This window comes from Lissotriton vulgaris, chromosome 1_1 (genome assembly GCF_964263255.1).
Source record: "Lissotriton vulgaris chromosome 1_1, aLisVul1.2, whole genome shotgun sequence".
Classification (NCBI taxonomy): domain Eukaryota; kingdom Metazoa; phylum Chordata; class Amphibia; order Caudata; family Salamandridae; genus Lissotriton; species Lissotriton vulgaris.
The window spans coordinates 788,738,165-788,761,235 of record NC_141685.1 but is presented as its reverse complement, the minus strand read 5'-3'; the positions used below and the strand labels follow the sequence as shown (position 1 = coordinate 788,761,235).

General features: G+C 45.4%; 1 protein-coding gene across 1 annotated transcript in view; it reads left to right on the top strand.

The window, feature by feature from the left end:
• TADA1 (transcriptional adaptor 1) overlaps positions 1 to 21,909 on the top strand; it is a 198,956-nt gene extending 177,047 nt beyond the window's left edge. The window contains exon 8 of the mRNA XM_086956343.1: positions 21,406 to 21,909. Within this exon, the coding sequence (XP_086812469.1) occupies positions 21,406 to 21,558 (153 nt within the window). The 3' untranslated portion in view covers positions 21,559 to 21,909. The remainder of the gene's footprint in view (positions 1 to 21,405) is intronic.
• Positions 21,910 to 23,071: the final 1,162 nt, after the last annotated feature.

Here is a 23,071-nt window from a genome sequence, read left to right as displayed (position 1 = left end):
TTATTTATGATTTAAAAAAAATGTCATGTGCAATACAATAGCTACACCTTTAATAATGCCGAGACCATTGCATTGTAAATGCCTATTACATTCTATGTTTGAAAATACCACTTTTACAAAGTAGGTTTTTTCTTGCTCAATCATCCTGTGTGCCTCTGATGGAATGTGGATTGCCTGTCTGGGTTTTGGATGACAGAAGGCTGGGGAGAAGGAGTGGCTACAGATAGTCTAGGTGGGTCAGAAAAGGTCTGAATAGACCTGGGCTGCAATTGGGGAAGGGGGAGTAGATTTCCTTGCACCTCAAAGGGCTTGGTCTGCCTCTGACCATACCTTCTCCACCTCCTGCTAGGAAGTCACACCAGAGAAGGCAGAACTGGTTCTTGCTGGCCACAGACACTCTCTGCCTAAGAGATAAGAGGATTTGGGGATATAAATACTGGGGCCCAGACCTTCTTACTTTAGAACTCTTTTGGATCAAGAAGACTGCCAAGAAGAAGAGCTGGAGAAGCGGTGAGGAGGAAATAGCACTTTGCTGTGTGCATTGCTGTGTTGGCCTGCAGTGGCTGCTTCTATCTTGGGCAGTGAAAGGACTGGACTGAACTTTCTGTTCAAGAAGTTTCCGGAAGAGCAAAGACTTCAAGCTCTTCTGCTCTTCTGCCCTCAGCACTTGGAACTGTGTGTTTTGTGCTGCAACAGAGGAAAAACCAACCCGACGACTTCTACAACCCCGCTGCCGACTCTGAAAGCACTGCAGAGGGCACCGCCGCACTACGTCTCACGACGCCTGCTGATGCCGCCACCAAGCCGCTGCTCGCACCATAATCTGTGGGCACCGTACTCCTCACCGCCTCGCTCCATGATGACGCCTTGGTATCCCCAACACCACCGCTTCACGCCGAAATCTACGCCCCTGATTGCACCGTGGTCCCGGGGCACCACTCGTAAGGTTACACAGCGCACCTCCCTCACCCCGCACCGCTGCCTTGGCCTACCAATGCGGGCACCATCATCTCCATTTCGTCATCTGACAACAGCGCTTCAGTAACGACGAACCCGCTGCTTGCACCGCGACCTGCCAGCACCGCAACAAGCACCACATTTATTTGGCACCGCGACCCTGGTCTCACCGACTACGCCATCTGGCGCCGCCGCTGCTCGCACCGCACCGCTGCACTTCGCACCACAGCACCTGACGTCAGCGCTCCTGACATCAACAGAGTGGATATCTATCTGCAACACGTGTGACTTCGAGGGCCCGATAGCTCCTGCACCAACCTCCGGAACCGACACCTGCGGATGCCGTACTTTCGGAAGCTCAACGAGAGGTCGCCGACGCCCTGCATTTCTAAAAGGTAGTTTGCAGGTCTTCCCAACACTGTAGCTGGCCTGCGACCCCAAGGTCAGCCAGAACAGTTTGGATTTGTTTGCTCATGACGCCGTGATAGCTCCGTCCGGGTCTATCGACATCAAGGAACTATTTTTCAAGCATATTATGATAACCAAAGATTTGTAAGTACTGTATTGTGGATTTTTATCGCTTTTGGTCTTGTCTTAAGTATATAAAAATATTGGATATTTTAATAACCTTGTGTGCTGTCCTTTTGTAGTGCTTACACTGTATTACTGTTGGTTATGTGCTAATGCTTTACACACTGCCTCTAAGATAAGCCTGACTGCTCGTGCCAAGCTACCAAGGGGGTGAGCAGGGGTTACTTTAGGAGTGTAACTCCCTTATCCTGACCAGAGTGGTGGTTTCTGCCCGACTTTGGCATAGGCCCTAGCCAACCAAAAATCCAATTTCTAACAGGGACAGATTTTTAAACCTAGATACGGCACCCACTGTGTCACCCATGAGAAGGGAAAGAGATTCTCTAATAAGCCCTCTCATCGTAGGTGCTGAAAGGTTAAGAACTTGAGAAGTCTGCGGGTTGACTTTGAACCCAGATACTCTATCAACGGCCTTCAGCTCCTTTGGGAGAGGTGGCACAGATGTGTGAGGTTGGGTGAGTGCGATCGTTACATCATTTGCATACAATGCTGGTTTGTGTTCTTGACAGCCAAAGGGCACACCCCTGATTTGGACTTGTATTTGTACCTGTTCCGCCAGTGTCTCCATATAGAGGTCAAACGGGAGCGGGGTGAGAGGGTACCCCTGCCAAGTGCTCCGGTTACGTCTAACATGTGTAAGTCCATCCCATTAACTTGCACGCAAGCTGTGGGTTTAGTGTAGCTGCTCCATACCCATTTGCAGAATCAGTCACCCAGACCAGGTCAGCTAGTACTTGTTGGAGGATGGGCCAGTGTACTCTATTGAATGCCCTTTCTGCATCAATCGACTTGAGTAAAGCAGGTGTCTGGTGGACCACCTTATCTGTGAGGTCTTTTTGTTTTATCCCTACACTTCCTTTCCGGGTATAAATCCGGCTTGGTTGGGGTCAATTAAGCCCTACAAATATTGGTGGAGGGGTGCGGCGAGGATCCTTGTAAAGAGTTTGGAATCTACATTTAGCAGGGAAATTAATTAGTAGGAGGAGGAAACACAAGATGATGGACGGAGCGCTGAAACTTTTCAGACACTCTCCCCCAGTCACAGATCCGGGTTGAATCCATCATCATTCTTTAGCTCACTTCGCCACCCCAGTTCATACCCAGCCATATGCAAATCAGTCTTGACCTTGTGCTTCATGAGAATAGTCCAGCCCGAACTGCCAAGCCAGGTCTTCACTGGACCAGAAACAAGCAATCTGGGATGGGTTTCGGGGTAACCCCCTTCATCAACCAGGGTAGCTGAATCCAGTGGTAAAATGAGCAAGGGAGGAGTACCTGGTGGGATTTTACCCCGGTTTGGGGATCACAGTGATGGTTGCTTCTGTCATGTTACCAGAGAGTGTACTAGTTTCCCCAAAGGAATTATAGAGGCGTATGAGAAGGGGCTCTAGTTGTGTTGCAATGATTTTATAAAAACCTGGTGGGAATCCATCCTTTCCTGGTGACTTGCCAGGTAGCAGTCGGGTTATAGCTGTAAGAACTTCAGCCTCTCGTATATCTTTTTCTAGTAAAAGCTTTTCCCTTTCAGTCAAACAGGCAGTGCTCGCCGTTGACAGATAGGTAGTGGTGTCATCTGGACTTAGTGAGTCTGCAGTGTACAGATTGGTATATAACTGTTCGAATGCCCATGCTGTGTTGGAGTCCGAGCATACGATTCGTCCAGAGGGCCTGTGGATTTGAGTCATTCTATTCCTATGGATTTTGACTCTGTGGGCAGGTAGGCGTGCCTCCTTGTTGCCTCTGGCAAAGTACGGCATAGTACTTTTACTTGGTGCGTAGGAGAGCATATTGTGCTTTATCCATATCTAGTGCTGTGAGTTGCTTTCTGGCTAGCATGAGTTGCTGCTTCACATTGTGAGCCCGAATGCTTATGTACCTCCTCCAAGTCCCTCACCAGATGCATTTGTCCTTTCTGCACCTTATGAAACCTTGCAGATATAGCTATAAAGGAACCCTGCAGTGCTGCTTTGATGGTGTCCCACAGTAGGGAGGGAGAAGTGCCTGCGGTTACGTCTGTGTTGAGGAAGCTAATAATTACTTCAGCTATTTGTTTTACTCAGGAGTTGTAAGTCCGTGCTTTGGGGTTGAGGGGCCACAGACGGAGCAGTGGTGATGGCTTCAGGGTGGTGAAAGAAAGGGAGATGGGAGAGTGGTCGGAGAGTGCTGTGATCCCTATGTCAACTTGAGAGACAGTTGCCTGTAGACGAGAGAATATGAAAAAAATAATCAATTCAGGCATACGTCTGGTTTGCAGCCAAGAAAAAAGTATAGTCCCTGATGGAGGGGTTTCAAGTTCTTCACAGGTATACGAGGCCCGCCTTCTGGAGCCAATGCATATCCCATGCAGTTAAAGCCCATTATTGCCCTGATCTATGGGTAGAGCGGTCTAGTAATGATTGTGGGACCAGGTTAAATTCTCCGCCAGTCAGTATATCTGCATCTGGGACCGCTGTTACTATTTCCAGAGGGTCTCGGATGAATTGTTCTTAATGCTCAATGGGGGGTATACATAGTGGTCAGTGTAAAGGTGAAAGAATGGATTGCGATCCGTAGAGAAAGAAGTCTTCTTGATATCTCCATGTGCAGTTGAAGGACTTGGCCCTGGAATGTAGTGGCGAGTAGCACCCCACACCCACCTTTTTGCCAGGGCCTGAGGAGAAATAGTGTCTGGCAAACCAGCAGAATTGCATAGATTTCCTATCCTTTTGGAGGAGATTGATTTCTTGCAGGAGACAAATGTCACATTGTGAATCGCGGAACATGTTCAGAAGTGTAAGCCTCTTCCCAGGAGCATTAAGGCCTCGGACATTGCTTCTCAAAATCTTAATCTTAGGGGAGTAGGGATGGCTATGGTGTTGGGCGAGAAAAGAGCAATCCACAGAGGCCCCGGCAAATACCTTGGTGACCTGGCTTTCCCAGGTGTGAACCAGCCAGGAGTCAGGCCGACAGGGGATGGAATATTGAAGAACTGGGGTGTATTAGGCAAACTAATTACTCCCACCATGGGAGACTTAGAAAGGATACAGTTGGTCTGTGATGGTGGGCGATGATTAAAGTTGAATGTGTGGTGACTGGTTTGGACTCCGCCGTCCTGTTGCTAGGCTAAGTAAGATAATGTGGTGGTTTGGGCCCGGCTTCAAAGATTGTCTCCCCCAAGGGGGTATAATTGCTGCTAGAGGTGCAGACTTCTAGTGTCTGATGGGTAAGGCTCCAAGGTGCTATGAAGAGACACGGTTGCTTGAGGATTCACGATTTTAGAGTTGTTAAAGTAGAGCAGAGCATTCACAACAGTTTTCATCCCCTGTGGGTTTAGGTGCATTGTTCTTAGCTGAATAATGTCTGCTTTTGCTGCTGCATGGACTGATGGGGTGGTGTGTGGTGATTTGGGCCGATGGCCTTCTTCCTGAGTACCAGGACTGATCTTGCTTCTTCCATTGTGCAGACCATATGCGTTTCATTATTCCATACAAAGATCAGTTGGTTGGGTTGCCCCCACCTGTATCAAACTCCCTTCGCACAAGAATGTAGTGGCATCCTTGAGGCAGTGACATTGTTGCAGCTTTATGGGCGGCAGGTCCTGATTGAGCCATAATTTTGTCCCCTCAAACATGATTGAGCTTTGGTCTCTTACCGCCGCCATGATGGCCTCCTGCCGAGAGTGGTGGATGCATGCCAGGATATCCTGCGACATGGCCAGCGGCGTTGCAGATCTGCCCTCTCTGTGCATTAGGTTGAGAATGATGTCTTTCTCCACAAGATCAGGGAGGCGATGCAGGAAAAGGCGGGTGACGTAGCCTTAGAGGTTGCCAGAATCTGCTTGTAAAGGGATGCCTTTAATTCTGATGTTGGAGCGATGCAGTCTTTTTTCAAGGTCCTCTAAATGAAGGTGCAGGTCCATTTTCCAATCTTGCAGTTCAAGAGGTGGTGCCTGTGGGTGTCCAGCTCCTTCTCTCCCGCATCATTGGCTTGTTCCAGGGTTGCAACTTGCTGACCGATGTTCACCATAACCCATTTTTCTTTATCATCCATGGTAACCTGTTCCTGTGGAAAAATATGTTGTTACTAAGTGAGTGAAAGAGGAACTTCATGAAGGCTCAGGCTACCACGGTGTTGACCCTGTGTGCTTCACTGCCCTGGAGTGAGGCTCATGAGATGAATGTGGTGAGGGTGTGGTGTCGGGATCCAGTCGTTTGGCAGGCTTTCTGTTGAGCATATCCTTTACTGTGTTGTTTTTCTTGGACGTGTGTGCTGTCATGGTGCTGAAATCCGATCAGGCCTTAGTGGACGATGGCCGCTTTACAGGTCAGTGTAGCCCATGTCCGTGTTGCTGCCATTGGGCAGAGTACAGGGTAGCACAATAGTAGGGCCAGCAATCTGACCCAGGAAACCCCACTGGGCCTCACTCAATTGGTCACTCCTGGATGTATGATCCTCTTTAAGTGGGAGGGGGGAGGCTGTTCTGTCCCAGGGGCAGCGTATCCAGCGATTGGTGTGGGGAAAAAGGTAATTGCCCAGTGATCACTGTAGCTCAGAGTCCCTGGGCCAGCACAAATGCCTGTAGATTCCCCTCCCAGGGGTTTACAGGGCCACTGGAACTAACCTGGTGCACAATGGTAGCCGGCCGGCTTTGTTAAGAAGAGATGCAGGAGCCTGTATCCACCACTGCCGCAGGCTCAAGGAGCCAGCCGCCACCAGTGTCTCCCTGCCATAATGGAGGCCTAGGCAGAGTCTCTACTCTGGGACTATTGTGCCCTATGCAGTAGCCCCAGTTCTCGGAATCCCTCTTGATGCTCTGTCTGAGCCTCCTCCCACCGGTGCAGCTCCAGGTGGGTTCATTGGATGATAGGGCCCAGGTGTGAGCCGCAGTGTCAGGCTGTGTCGCTTGCTGGGGGGAAGGGGAGAGATGATGTGGGGTGCTAACCTTCGACCTTTGGGTCCCCAAGTCAAGTTTTGGTGCTATGATTACCCAAATAGGTCGCAAGATCCAGTGCTGCCACCATCGTGTGTTGAGGCTGCAAACTGTACTTCTCACCAGGCCAGACAGTATACCCCCATGAAGAGGAGAGTTGTGGGGTGCTCACTGCGCCCTTCATAATCCCTCCTACCAAGTGCAGGCACTGGTGCCACTGTAGAACATGTGTCAAAAAGAAGTTCCCTTTTGGGTACAAGCTTAAATCACAAAGATACTCTCTTACCACAACGATTCATTCAAACCGGAGCAAAGAAGGAAAAATTAATTAAAAAACTTTGACAGTTTATTCAATTCGTTAAAAACGTATCCTTTAAAAACATCAAACATAGTTAAAAACTACACAGGTTATACAAAATAAGACTCATTACAGAAGACAAGCAAATTATCGTTGGTGGGAAACAGGGCCAAAGAAATTGATGAATCCTATTGGCGCGAGGTCAGTATAATAGCCACAAAAATAATCACACTCTGATGTACAACTAACTTTTTCAGTCAGAGATGTCGTTACCAGGGCTTCATACACTTATACTCATCTTCTACACACGTCTTGTTGGTCAAGAAGCAAAAATATCGATCACAGGTTCCAGTGTACCTCACCTCTCCAAAGCTCCACCACTGGCATGTCAAAAAGGCCAGCAAGGCTAGCAGTAATAGACTGACAGCACGCTCACCTTGCCTGAAGCACTCACCCACTCCTCAGCTTACACTACTTGCAGCATTCTCATACCTCACGCACAAGCAGCAAAGCGAATATGTCTAGCTTATAACTGAAAAGACCTCTTCATTGATTAGTGAGTTTCTGTGTGAGGTACTGTGGATGGGCAAGTGGAGAAATATAAGAATGAGCCAATAAAAGCCTGAACAGGTATATGAAGGCAAGGATGAACGTTGAGTGATTGAATGGATGGGCCGCACTGATAGATGCACCTAGGCGCTTTCATTCATGAGCTAGACCATTGGCTTAGTCAATGGTCATTTATGGCTTCAGAATCAACATTCTGAAGCCTAAAAAGAATGTACACTGTTGCATTCTGAATATGCTGTACTCTACTTAAGGACCTGCCTGGAAGACCCAAGTAAACTAAATTGCAAATGTCCAAAATGGAGTGAACAAATGCATTTGGCCCCGGGAACTTGTGGAACAGTTCTGAAAAGGAAGCAAGCTTTAAGATAGTAGAATAATTTTTATTAAACTGTCTTGTTGAAGATGGCACCAGGCTAATAGTGTTTCTGCTGCTCTCCACTGGCTGTTTCCAGCGAACAGTGTCCCTGGCTGTTGTACAGTGACTCTAATAAAAGAGAGGGAACCCACAGACCAAAAGGGTAGGGTACCAAAAGACAAATGTCAAAAGGAAGTTCCCTTTTGGGTACAAGCTTAAATCACAAAGACACTCTCTTACCACAACAATTCATTCAAACCGGAGCAAAGAAGGAAACATTTATTAAAAAACTTTGACAGTTTATTCAATTTGTTAAAAACTTATCCTTTAAAAACATCAAACATAGTTAAAAACTACAAAGGTTATGCAAAATAATACTCATTACAGAAGACAATCAAATTATCGTATTGGGAAACGGGGCCAAAGAAATTGATGAATCCTATTGGCTTGAGGTCAGTATAATAGTCTAATAGTATAATAGGGGTGGGGGGGGGGGGGGGGCAGGCTAACAGCTGATCGGCTGAACGCAGGGTACGTCTACAGTGCTAGCATATCCGCTAGGACAGGGGGGCACCTGTTGGGTCAGAATTTTATGGATAGCACAAAGTCTTAAATATAATTCTTTTATCCACAGGCAACCAGTTGTAGCTTAGGTAAAAGTTTTAGGGAGAGCAGAGTGTGTGCTGCCACTTTTTGTACCCTTTGAAGGCGCTGAATACCAGATTTATTAGCGCCTAGGTATAGGGAATTACTGTAGTCCAGCCTGGATAAAATCATGGTCTGGATAATAATCTGACGAGTTTGTGAGTCAAAGAACCCTAGAAGGGGCTTTAATCCTCGCAAAAGCCCGAAACAAATCCCTGCGACCACCTTTGTTTGTTTTTCAAAAGAGATCCCTCTGTCAATCCATATTCCCAGATTTTTCATTGCCGCCTTAGGCAGGGGTGCAGGTTTCAGCTCATCTGGCCACCATTGCTCCGACCACAAATTACTGTCTCCCCCAAATAGTAGTTTTTCAGATTTGCTGGCATTTAACTGCAGCAGTTTGCTGTCAAATAATCAGCAATGGTCTTAACAAGGTTGTTTTTGCATTTCTTGGAAAAAGAGATAACCAATTGAGTGTCATCAGCTTAAGACGCTGACAGTTCTCTGCTTTTTGCTATCACCGCGAGAGGTTGCAGGCAAATATTAAAGAGCGTCATGTTATTATTGATCCCTGTGGCACTCTGTGATGGATAGCATACTCCTGCGAGCAGTGGGGTGGTAAAGTGACCTGGAATGTTCTACCATTCAGAAAATATCTGAACCAGGCCAAGGCCACCCCCGAACCCTATCTCCTGCAAGCGACACAATAGGATCTAATAGGATACCATATCAAAAGCGGCGCTTAGGGTCAAGAAGAATTAGGGAAGCAGAGTTTACTTCATCCAAGTTGCTTCAAATTTGCTCCGTCACTGCCAACAAAGCTGATTCGGTGCTGTGGCGTGATCTGAAACCGGTTTGTGAGGGGTCCAGTATCTTATTGAGCTCTACAAATTCTGTGAGGACTGCATTAACATGAGAATCAGTTGCTTTGGCCAGGCAAGGGAGTCGAGATATAGGGAGAATGTTTTCCGGCTTGGATGACTCCAAAGACGGTTTCTTTAGTAGTGGTGTTACTTTAGCATGCTTTCATGCGAGTTGTATGGATGCCGAAGTCAGGGATAGATTTGTCAACTCCCTGCATACTGGTAGAATATGTTTTGGGAATTTTCGGAGTAGATCTGGTTTCATTGGATCAGCTGGGGAGCCTGATTTAATTTTAATACAGAAAGACTCTACCTCAGTGAGGGATAGTAGCGGAAAGGAGAAGAGTGTTCTTCAACTCTTGTTTCCACTGTCCTTTCGCCCTCGGATTCAGTGCAAGTTGGCATTTACGGCTGGAAAATTACTGTAGATCTTCTCCACCTTGTTCACAAAATATCCAGCCAGCTCGTCACACTGGTTGGTCGAGGTGATGGGTGATTCTGTTTTTAAATTTGCCCTCTTCGTAACCTTGAGATGGGTGAACATCGTTTTTGAGGGATTATTACTCTCTTTAATTTTCACAGCAATGTACTCTGCCCTGGCTTTCCGAGCCAGTTTGTGATAGACCTTGATGGATGTGCGATACTCGTCTTTCGCTTCTAGGTCATAAGAGAGTCTCCAAGCACACTCAAGTTGCTTGGTAATATTTTTTGCGTTGGTGAAAGACTCATTGAACCAGGGGTTAGACTGCGCTCTTTTTTCATAGCTCAGTTTAGCAGGAATGCAGCTGTCCAGGGCATGTGTCAGCCAGTCCTAAAAGAGGTTATGTATTGCATCTATGTTTGAGGGAATCTGGGGTTTATGACTTAGCAGCAGATCTGAGAACTGGTTAACATCTAATTGGTGCCAGGGTCGCTTTAGAGCAGGCTGCTGGCAGCTCTGTAATGGATTTCCTTGCCATCGCAGGGAAAAAAGAGAAGGAAGTGATTCGGCCAATCGACAGGAAGAGGAGGGGAGACCTTTATGGAAGCCAGATTGGAAAATACAGGATCTAGCATGTACCCTGCTGAATGCATGACGTTGGGAGCGCATTGCAACAGCTGGCAGGCCTCTAGATCTGCTAAGAAGCTGTCAATCTCCTTCTTAAGATCATCTTCCAGATGTAAGTTGAAGTCTAAGAGAACAGTAAAGTATGCAGATTTACTGGCCAATATGTTAACTTTGTTAACCAGCTCTTCCCTAAAGACTGTAGATGGCCCTGGTGGTCGGTAAATAAGGAGACCAGAGATTGTAAGATTGTGGTTTAGGGTACATTTGAAGAGGGCACTTTCACAGTCGGGAATACCCTCCTTAATGAAGCTGCAGTGGCAGAACTCTTTAAAGATTAACACAATGCCCCCCGTTGCTGACTCTATTTAATTGCTTCGTAGTGTAGCCCTGGGGTAGTTCTAATGACGGTTCAGCAACTGAGTCCTGTGTGAGGCAGGTTTCCGTTAGAAACAATGCATCTGGGGATTCCTCTAGTAGAAGGTCAAAGACCTCGGCATGGTGCTTGGCCAGTGATCAACAAATTTAGGCTGCGAAACCTGAACTCAGAAATGTGGTGAGGAGGAATTGAGCTTAGACCTTCTGGTCTTATTTTAAAGGCACATTGTTTGCATTTAAAAGGACCCCTTAGTGGGGACCAGGCGTGATTGACACAGGGAGAACTAGTACTTTAAGAGACAAGAGCTTGTTTCGCGAATATTGGTGCCTATGTCTAATTACTCGGGTAGAGTGCTTGATGCCGTCCAGATGTGGACGGGCACAGATGGGCTTACCTTTGGCGTGCCAGCAGCTGAGCCTGGTGCGCGCATACTCAGTGCATCCACGCTGCGGTGTGCTTCAAATAGCCGGTGGACAACAACTGGCTCCTCCCGTCTAGCGTCTGATTGGCACGAGTCAGCCAATCAGCGCTAAGAACCGTCCGTAAGCGGAAGCAAAATGCTTCTGTTTTTAGGATGGCAATACGTTTTCTTTACCAAAACATCAAAGTTTAAAATAACTTTTAAAAGTCTTAGTAGTGTGAGAGTACGAGGATTTTAAAAGAGAAAAGCAATCTTTACGTAAGACAAAACATCTAAAGGACCAAACATTTTTGCCTACGGAGCAATTGTAATTGTGAGCAAATGATTTTCACTTCTTTCAAATCAGTTTGTTGAGGAGATTGGACATACTACATTAAATATGGCAACCAGAGAATTTTCTGACACAATATTTATATTTTCTATTTGCCAATGTTTGTTCCACCCCATTTATTAAATAACTATGGCTTTTGCAACTGGACACAATTATACATTTTCCATATGCCGATGTTTATCTTAATTAAATGATAACATTTCAGGAAATCTAATCGTATCCGCTGTTTCAAAATGGGTATTTCCTACCTAGTCAACATTTTCCCTTATTTTTAAGACTTTCATAACGTGTTTATTTACAGTAATACAGGGTTAGCTTTTTGTTGCTGAGTATGTGAAATAATGTTGCAGTTTGTAGTTGCATGGCCTTCACCTATTCTCTGTATGTACAGAATAACATTTACAAAGCCAATAGCTCTCTTGTCGCCGAGACCAATTGGCTTTGCCAATTCTTGTTTTAATTTTGTCATGTTGTACTGCATCGCATCTGCTGTACTGCACGGCTGATAGTTAAAGAATATGCTATGACTCGGTCAATGTTTTCATGATAGCTTAATTTTTTTTTTTAACGTTTCAACCATGCTTCATCACAGCCGCGCTGCTGCACACCATCGCTAATTATTAGCTTTGCCAATGCTAGTTTGTCTCAGTTACTGTCTGTATACACTGCGGACACGGCTGTATACTGGTGTATGTTTTGGCTTAATCGATTCCTCTTTACTGCCACACCATAACCTTTACCCAGTATGTAGTCCCAGCCAGGTGCCACCCCCACAGTCGCAGAAGTATACCCCGCTGCTGCACACCATCGCTAATTATTAGCTTTGCCAATGCTAGTTTGTCTCAGTTACTGTCTGTATACACTGCGGACACGGCTGTATACTGGTGTATGTTTTGGCTTAATCGATTCCTCTTTACTGCCACACCATAACCTTTACCCAGTATGTAGTCCCAGCCAGGTGCCACCCCCACAGTCGCAGAAGTATACCCCAAGCCTGTTTCTTGTCTTACCAGCTTTGTCATTGTTTCATGTTACACCTACATATCCTATCATGCATAAATGTTTCATTTTGTTTCTGCGTCCTCTCGATTTCAATAGGTGTTATTTTGTCACTTACAACAGGAACCCATTTTGCAACAAAAACTAATTTGAAGGCGCTTACTTTTCTGTGTTGCATTATGGTTTTGGTTGCCTTTTGACTGATCGGATCAGAGTTCAAGAGAAGAAACAAATATGAAATGGGAGTACGTAACATTAATTTCGATCTTACTTTTGCCAAATTTACATTAAACTTGAAAGTGAGTCTTTTCTTTTAGGCTTTTGTTTGCTGTGTGTGTCCATTGAGGTTTACTGTGATCGCTCGCTTCGTAGCCCAATAATTTGAAGCACTCCTGTATTACGCTTTGTGCACAGTGCCCAAAAACAACCCCTGGTAGAGACTTTTGAAGCAGCTCTCCCAAGAAATCAGTTTTGTGTGCCAACCAATGGTATTTCTCATCAGTGGCACAAAGGCTATATTTAAGTCTTCATCTTAATCAAAAGTCTTCTGACATTTTCTGCCTGTTTTCACAGTATGATACTTCACATCTGCAGGTTTAGATAGCAGGACGTCCTTGAAGCCATCTTTCGTTGTAGCTTTCCTCTCATCATTGTATTGTCTTCTTCAGTGGTTTCGTGCTCCGTGACCCCTCAACTGTTCAACTGAAGGAATGAATAACAAACACTTGCAGTATGTTATACCATTTTTTGGCTTTTTTTGTGTTTTTATGTGACTGTTTTGGTGCCCTTCTGTACTAGTTGAGGAATTGTCATTGTGTTACCACCACTCTAGCTTGAGAGATGCATTTCCAAAGGTCACTGTTTTAGAATGATCTTAAGAAATTCACCAGGGTTTCAAAGATTGGATATAAGAATTTTTTCTAGTAAATAAGGACTCGGCAGAGCCTTTTGCAGTATGGGGTGCATTTAAAGCAGCAGCCCGCGGACAGATTATAGCATTTTCCAGCAATAAGGCAAACGACCGAAAGAGAAAAATATCTGCCCTTCAGTGTGCTGCTGAGAAGGAGTACGCTTTGAAACTGAATCAAAAGCCTAACAATTGGGAACAAGCCAAAGTATTGCTTAAGGACTTCTTCACTCTGGAAGAGATAAATAGCTCAAAAGCCTTTCAGCAAAAGCTGTATGAAGATAGTCAACTCATGGGGAAGCTTCTGGCTAACTCGATTAGAAAAAAACAAGTCTTCCATCATTTTGAAAATTCAAGACCCTTTAGGTGGAATAGATACTCGAAGTGAGGGAATTGCGAAAATATTCCTTGATCATTACGAGAGAATATACTCTACAGATATTCAAGTGGAGGGAATATTGATCAGGGAATATTTTGATAATTTGAATTTTCCCAAAATCTCCAATTCCAGATATAATCAAATAGGCTGCGAAATAAGTCACCTGGAAATTCAGAATAGTATAAAAGCTACAGCGGGAGCAAAAGCTTCAGGGATAGATGGGTTCCCGATCGAATTTTATAAGGTTTTCTTGAAGGAATTGGAAGATCCCTTAAAACATTTATTTAATCACATTCGAGTAGGCGGTAAGGTTCCCTCCGAGTTTAAAGAGTCCACAATTATTAGTTTTGTTAAGAAAGGTAAGAATCCGGAGGATGTAAATTCCTATAGACCAATTAGTCTATTGAACTCTGACTATAAGTTTCTCATGAAAATTTGGGCTCAAAGATTTGTGTTTGCAGCCCAGGAGGTAATACATCATGACCAAACGGGTTTTATAGCCGGTCGATATATGGCTGCTAACACAGAATATTTAATACAGGCGTTAGATTATTTTAATGTTAATTCAATTTATGCATGCATTTTTATGATTGATGCAGAAAAAGCATTTGATTTAGTTAACTGGTCAGCGTTATTTTTTTCCTTGGGTTATTTTGGATTCCCTGCCCCAATTATTAGTATGTTACAGAATATTTATGAAGGGGCATCAGCCCAGGTGATAATCAATGCTAGGCTAGCAGGAAAGATTAAAATAAACTGTGTCACTAGGCAAGGTTGCCCTTTATCACTCCTGCTTTTCACCTTTTTTATCGAACCCCTGGTAATAAAAATAAGGAATAATGATGCAATATTTTCCCCAATTGCTGGAATGTCGAAGTTAAAATTGTTTGCCGACGACATTATCCTCTATATGGCTCCCGATAATGAAAATATTTTACATCTTATGAAAGAGCTTCAGGAATATGAGAAGATCGGGGGTTATAAGATCAACGAGAAAAAAACTGAAGTTCTCATTTTAAATTCAAATTTAGACTTTCTTCCGTTAGATCTTCAGCCTCAAGCAGAAAAAAGGGACCCAATAAGATATCTAGGGATTTATGTGACCAGAGACTATCAAGAACTTTTTCGACTGAATTATATAAAAACAAAGAATAAAATCAAGAGCCTTTTAGAACAATGGGACCTATTGCCCTTGTCATTGATTGGCAGAGTGGCATTGATAAAGATGAACGTACTGCCTCTGCTTTTATTTTTGTTTAGCAATATTCCAATTAAAGTCAATATGGCCTTTTTTAACGAACTCGAATCCATGATGAGAAGATTTATTTGGAATAAAAAGGCCAACAGAGTCAAACTCTCGGTGATACAACTTCCTGTAAACCAAGGTGGGCTCGCTCTTCCCCATTTAAATACATATTACGAAGCAGCTTTTTTCGATACAATGGCAGGATTACTAAGGCTAGACAGATGAGACAACTTTATTTTGGACAGAATGCTTGAGGAATCAGGCTCTCAAATTTTTATCTTTTTAAAAACTGCAAAGCTTCCAAAGAAAACACGATATAAGACACTGATAGGGTACTCATCAAGATTACGGCTTTTATTTAAAAAACACAGTTCAGATGGATCCATTTATTTGAAATTGTCAGAATGTGCTAAAATGGGTCTTAAGATATCTTCAAATCACCTGACCGAATGGGAATCTGCCGGATTTTGCGAAATAAGGCACCTACTCATTCAAAATACGTTAATTAGCTGGCAAATGGTTATAGATAGAACGCATCCTAGGCGGCTCATGTTTTTTCAATACCTGCAATTGATTTATTTTATAAGAAAAGAAGTAGGAAGTTTAGATACAACACCCAATGTCTTGTTAACAGCTCTATATAGGGAGAAACATAAGGGTATTGGATTTTGGTATAAAAAGTTACTCCCTTCTGGATCATCTTCTAAAATAGTTAACCATTTGGAAAAAATAAGTCTCACATTACAGTGTGTATTATCAGATAAAGACTGGGAAGCAATATGTCATTTAGAAAACAAAGCACTCCGAGCAGCTAACTATAAGGGAATGTCCTTTCTTTCTCGCTGGCTGGCGTATTATACCCCGGAGGCCTTGCAGAGAATATTCCCTGAATGTGAGAATAAATGTTTTAGATGCAAAACTAGGGGTCAGGGTGGCTGGTATCCTATTTTCTTCTCATGCCCAAAGTTAGAATCTTTTTGGAAAGGGATTTTCGCAGACTTGGAGATGGCAACTGGGAAAATTCTACTACCAGAGGCGGAGGTGACCCTTTTTGGTATCTGTAAAGAAAGGAACAGGTTCAATAAATCAGAAGAAGTGTTTATTTTTATTTCCACTGTCGTAGCACGGTCCCTGATTCTACAAAATTGGAAATCTACGGTGATTCCATGTCAAGTAAAATGGGGTAATAAAATGAGAAGAACATATAATTTTGAGAGAGCCTATGCAGGTAGAGTGGGTGCGATTGCAAGATTTGAAAGGAATTGGAAACATTTTGAGAAGCTTGAATTGATAAAGGGAAGGCGATTGTTATATTTTAGTTAATTTTAAGATGGTATTGCATTTGCATTTTAAGAACTACAAGTATCCATTTGCTGTTTTATATCAACCGTTTGTGCACTTTATCATATATATTAGCCAAATTTTGCACGATATTGCATTTGCACTTTAGGAAATGTATTAATATTTGTGCTGCTATACATCGGCGGTTTCAGTACTTTATTGCACTAGTCACTTTATATAAGCCAATTTTGCACGTAACCACACGAGCACTTTTAGAATTACATTAATATTTTTGCTGCTTTAAATCGCAGGTTCTCCCACTTTATTGCACTAGCACTTTATGAACCGTATAGTAATCTTGATGCTGCTTATTATCAGTTGTTTATATATTGGCCAATTTAGTACGCTTTTGTACTAATATTTTAAGAACGGCAATAATATTTTTGTATATTCTTATAGTATTATATCGGTAGGTTTAAAATTTCGATGTACGGGCCCTTGTTGCTTTCAACTACGCCACCGCTCATGCCTCCAACCACATGTAAGGTAGTGACCCTGAATGTCCGGGGTCTGAATAACCCTGTGAAGAGGCGGGCCGTCCTTTCGCTTTTAGAGAACACGCGGGCGGATATCTGTCTCCTCCAAGAGACGCACTTACTATCACAGGACACACACAGGCTCCGCTCACACAAGTTCCCCTCACAATTCTTTTCCTCCTGCACCACTAAAACAGCTGGGGTGGCGATTCTGGTGGCGCGGCGTTTCCAGGGGGAGGTCCTCCACAAATTTGCTGAACAAAAAGGTAGGCTACTGGCTTATCGGTTTCGGATCGGAGGTCTTTTCTTTACGATAGGGTCCCTCTATAGTCCTAATGAACGACAGGACCGCTTTCTTCAGGCGGCGATCGAGGAGGTCACATCCTCCCAGGATAGACATATCGTACTTGGGGGAGACTTCAATATTATCTTCAACTCTGCACTAGATAGGTCGGCGCAACGCTCCCCTCAGGTTGGAGAACTCTCAGCGGACCGTAAGGCTCAGCTGGACGAGGTGGACCTCATTGATTTATGGCGGCATCTGCACCCGACAGATAGGGTCTACTCGTACTATTCTCATGCACACAAAACGTACGCTCGGTTAGACCACCTTTTGGTTACCTCCCCAGTGAAGGCGTTAGCATCTGGGTCAGAAATGGGTGTGATCTCCCTCTCGGACCATGCCCCGGTTGAGGTCCTGTTAACTATGCCCCCGACTGCGCTTCGCCCACGGACGTGGCGCCTTCGTGATACGCTGCTGCATAGGGCGGAAGTGGTAGCTCGCATTGAACAGTCGATTCAGGAATTTCAATCCCATAACGATAATGCAGACACTAGTAGGGCCACGCAATGGGCGGCACTGAAGGCGGTCATCAGGGGGGAATTTATAGCGATTTCCTCGGCGGACAATAGGGAGCGGCAGGCCAAGAGAGACGAACTCACGGATCGTGTTCGGGAACTGGAGCAGATCCATCGCAGAACCGGGGCCCCCCGAATTTGGCGGCAGCTCAAGGAAGCCAGGAAGCTCCTGGCGGCCCTGGACCTTGACCGGGCGGAGTACGCCGCGTTGCGGCTGCGACACGCTTTTTATACTGGGGGGGACCGCTGTGGCAAATTGTTGGCAAATAGACTCCGCGTGGCGCGGCAGAGCCAGCTGGTCAAGGAGATCTCTGGCCCGATGGGCATGCCGGAAACTGAAGACGAGCGTATAGCAGCTGTCTTTCGGGGCTTTTACGAGGAACTCTATGCCGGGGACCCCCCGAATGAGGAGGCGATGGACACTTATCTGTCCTCGATCACACTTCCCTCTCTGGAACCTATGCAGGCGGAATATCTGGACAGGGACATTAGGATTGAGGAAGTAATTTCTGCCATTGCCCGACTCAAACACGGCAAGGCACCGGGCCCGGATGGCTATATTGCGCTGTTTTATAAAACATTTTGCATGACGCTAGCACCCATCCTGACGCGCCTCTTCAACTCCTTTGCGGAGCCCGGGGCCATTCCGCCTGATCTGCTCAGGGCCTCGATCTCGGTTATCCCTAAGCCAGGTAAGGACCCGAAGCAATGTGGGTCGTACCGACCGATCTCCCTTCTGAATATTGATTTAAAACTTTACACGGGGATCCTCGCTGCTAGACTAGCTCTCCATCTGCCCGGCCTTATCGACCCTGACCAAGCGGGTTTTGTCCCGGGCAGGCAGACGGTGGACAATACGAAACAAATTGTTCATTTGCTGGAGAAGGCATCCCGGATTCCTGGGGAGCGAATGATGTTGGCGGTAGACGCAGAGAAGGCATTTGACCGAGTCCACTGGCCTTACCTGGAGCGAGTGCTTATGAAAGCAGGTATAGGAGAGAAATTCCGCACCATGATCCTCAATTGTTACATTCGTCCGTCGGCGGTGGTCCGCGTTAATGGGCAAGCTTCTTCTTCCTTCGACATTGAACGAGGCACCAGGCAGGGCTGCCCGCTCTCGCCTTTGCTTTTCGCGCTCTACATGGAGCCCTTTGCCCAGCGCATGCGAGATAACCCGCGAGTGACCGGCATCCGGATGGGGGCCTTCACACACGCTGTTAGCCTTTACGCTGACGATGTTATTTTATCCATTGATAAGCCCGTCGTGGCTCTCCCAGCGTGCATGGAGGAACTGTCCTCTTTTGGCACGGTGTCTGGATTTCGAATGAACATGGGGAAATCGGTAGCGCTAGATATCTCCCTTGACCCGGTCACTAGGGCCTGTTTGCAGCAGCGATTTCCCATGATATGGTCTTCGGGAGCAGTGCCCTATTTGGGCATCCAGATTGCGCCTACCTTGGCGGCGATGGTGTCGGCAAACTATCGAACCCTGGGGACCAAGATCAAGGAGGAACTGGGCCGATGGAGTCGGGGCACCTTTTCCTGGCTTGGCAGGATAGCTGCTGTTAAAATGACGATTTTACCTCAGGTGTTGTACCTCTTTCGGGCCTTGCCGCTCCAACCGCCGGCGGGATGGATTTCGCAATTGCAGGCAGACGTTTCTCGGTTTGTCTGGCAGGGGAAGAAGCCCAGATTACGTAGGGCCCTCTCGCTGCTGGCCCCGGAGGCAGGTGGGCTGGGTATCCCAGACTTTCGCAAATACTTCCAGGCAGCGCAGCTGCGCTACCTGGTGGAATGGAGTAGGTGGGAGTCTGATAAGCATTGGCTCTTCCAGGATCAGGCGATAGCAGGGAGACCGTTGCAGGACATCCCCTTCCTACGTCGCTCTCACCGGCCCAAAAATCTCTATGCCTTTTTTGTTACGAGGGTACCACTGCGGGTGTGGGACGCTACGTGCATTCTACATGGCCTCACCACGTTCCCGTCGCCGCTTACTCCGCTGGTGGACAATCCAGACTTCACCCCGGGGATGGAGAGGGGAGCGTTTGCGAGGTGGCAACAGGCGGGATGCAGAGCCTTATGTCATCTTTATGGCCCAGACGGGGTGGTTCCTTTTCCCCAACTCCGCCAGGAGTTCTTACTTCCAGAGACGGAGCGACTTCATTACATGCAGGCTCGCCACTGGGCCCTTCACCCGCAAGTGAGAGAGACGGCCGATCGGCCTTTTCTCCCTTATGAGCACTGGCTCATGACACGGACTTCGGACTCCAAACTGATTACTGATTTGTACAGGCTGCTGCAACCCCCGGCGACGCACCTTTATCATCCTGGGAGAGAGCGTTGGGAGAGGGAGCTGGGGAGGACACTGAGCCCTAGGGAATGGGAACACATAGCCTATAGAGCGCGGCACTCGGCCTACCACATGGGACTCACTGATACCCTAACTAAAATCTCTACCTATTGGTATTACACACCGGAGCGAGTGCATGAGTTTGACCGTAGTAAAGTGGATACATGTTGGCGGGGGTGTGGACATAAAGGTACACTTACGCATATACTGTGGGACTGCCCGCTCCTAGAACTTTACTGGAAAGAGGTGTTGGATGAAATTGATTCTGCTTTCGAAATTGAACTGCCACGTTTCCCTGCTTATACCCTGCTGGGACTACCGAATGATTTGATGTATCCCCTTCGTTCTCGTAGAGGAAGACAAATAGCAATAGCTCTGGGCTCCGCGGCTCAGAATATCCTGATTCATTGGCACACTGCTACAGTCCCGTCTATCACTGGCTGGCTCCACAGGTTGTGGCATGTGTTGGGTATGGAGAAGCTGTCCCTCACGGTGGCGGGGGATGTGGACCAGTTTAGAGAGCTTTGGCAGCCATTTCACTCCCTACTGCTTACTGAATTTAAGGAACTTACCTGTCCCAAATATCTCCGCCTTTTGCGGCTCCCAGCCCAGAAGGAGTCTGCCCTTTGATCTTCTTGTGAGTTTCTCTCCTCAGTATTGTAGCTCTGATGTGTGTTGAGCCTAGGGACTGTGCACTGGACGGGGGGTGGGATGGGAAGGGGGGGGATGGGAGTTTGGGTGTTGGGGGGGGCATGTTGAGCGGGGGGGGTTCCATGGGAAATGTTATAACATGTTGAGGCGACAGGAGGCTTCTATCATAGTGCAGGCGGAGTCAACGGATGGCCATTCATTAACGGCACTTTCGGACACTTGCTTTCCCGCCCTACTACGTCCTCTTGAAATGTTTGTTTGTCCTTACGTGTTGTCTTGAATAAAATACTTTAAACCTAAAATTTCGATGTATAATATCAGTTGTTTCTTTTCTACTAGCATTTTTATACCGATATGGTCAGTCGTACGCTATTGCAGTTTTTGTATTTTCGCTGTGGTACTCTATTGTCTAGGGTTGTCTCTTGCATATTGTAAATTTTTGTCTAATTATGAAGAATTTAATGTACCAATGTATTTTTTTTTCCTATGGCTTGTTTAATAAAAAAAAGAAAGAAAAAAAAAGAAATTCACCACGCACAGAGTGATAATAGTACCTTACAGCACCTGAAACATTTGTTTAGCTGAACCTTGACATTTGTATTCGTGGTTGTGGGACAGGGAATTAAGGAATGATCAGTTCTCACTAACCAGCTGTGGCACAGCATCATTTGTGAATATCGTGAAGAATTTCAAAGGAATTACAGGTCAAATTAATTTACGAGAACGGTCGGTGAAACCACTTGTAAGATGGGAAGTCTGAGCTCCTATTTGAACATCTGTGAAGGTAATTCGGCCTGTAACCTTTGTTTTTTTCTATTTTCCTCCCCACCCTAGGTAAATCGTGAAGTTATTCCTTCACACACAGTTTACGCCCTGAACATTGAGAGGATGATTGCCAAGCTGTGGCACCCAGGCCATGGAGAATTACAGCAGGATGAGGTTCACCGCCAGCGCCTGGCTTTGAAAGATGGGCTCCTATTGTGCTGAGTGACTGAGATCGGCCCCACAACACTGCAGACTATGTCACACTATACAACAAATAACCAACTCTAAGAGTGTGGCCGATAAATCTGAACATTTCCAGACCAATGCGTAAAGCGTTCAGTAGCCTTTTTTCCTATGGAAACTTGTCCTATATATTTGGTTCTTCAAGCTAGAAAGCAAGAACATTGTTTTCCTCCAACGTCTTGTATTTAATCTGGTGGACCAAAAAATGGAGGGGGAGTTGGCAGCATTTCGTTAGCCATGTGAAGAAATGCAAAGCCTTCCCAAACGTCAGAGGTAACTGATTGTGTCATTTTTTTCAAAATAAAATTATTTGTCACAATAGACTTCAAATCTGATGTCCTTAATGAAATGCATTACTCTGTGCCATAAAATCATCACTATCCTTTATTGAACATATTTTCACTTCAGCTTGCTACAGAGGCGCATCAACCAGTGCAGGGCAAGACAGTGCCTTATTCTACTTGCTCTCATTTTTGCTTATTCTTTGGTTAAGAATGAATATTATTTTTTGTTATCATTATGATTTGTAGAGAGGGAATGAGTCACCGAAGTATTTACATTTGTGCGAGTCTCCACTATAGCTTACAAACTTTGCTATAAGAAAGTTGTTCAAGGGTTACTGCTATTTATAACACCTGGACGGATGCATCCCTTGGGCTGCCCCAGGGTGAGTGGGTTTCATGCCTTTTAGGAATAACATGAAAGTTATGTCAGCAGACAACACTGCACAAGGCTATGCCACCTGCCATAAGCGATCCCTGGTGTATAGGCTTTGCAGCCCTTCGGAAAGCCTTGTGTTAGTTATTCATGGTTTATACTAGACAACAGAGCACTGTCCTACTATTGCAGATTTAGACAATTCCCAAAGTTAAAGCTATGTTATCCACCTTAACTGCTTATTACAATTGTTGGTCCTGCTCATGTTAAAAATGCTCCATAAACCTTAAATGATTGAACGAAAGAATAAATTAAGACATACAGATCATGTACTAGTCTGTCCTCCTACACAAGCTCTCTGTCCCTAATAACAGCATGAGCGAGCGTTAGCAACCTGAGCGAGCAAAGCTGTACTCTAGCAGAGAGAGTTCTCCAAAACTAGAGTTTCTGCAACTCACGTCAGCATGGAAGTTATGGCAAGTCACAATCCTGCAGTGGGAGCCGCCTCAGCACGTAGGTGAGATGGCACCCACCAGGAGAGTGTGAGCATAGTCCATCAGCAGGACTTTGAGAGAGCTTCTCTTTTTAGTATGGGATCTAATGCTGCATGAATCCATTTATGTGCAAAATAATTGCATCTTTCCAGTTATAAGTAAATTCTTTAGTGCAGGCAACGTTTTCTTTCTATGTTTAATAAAAATAAGTTCTGTAAAAAGAAAAAAAAGTACAAGATCAAAAAATGGCTTTATAAATCTCCGGACAGTATTGCTGCCTAAACCCTTTTTATTTCCTCTATTAAAAAGAGAAAATCAAAATAAACTGCAATCTCACATAG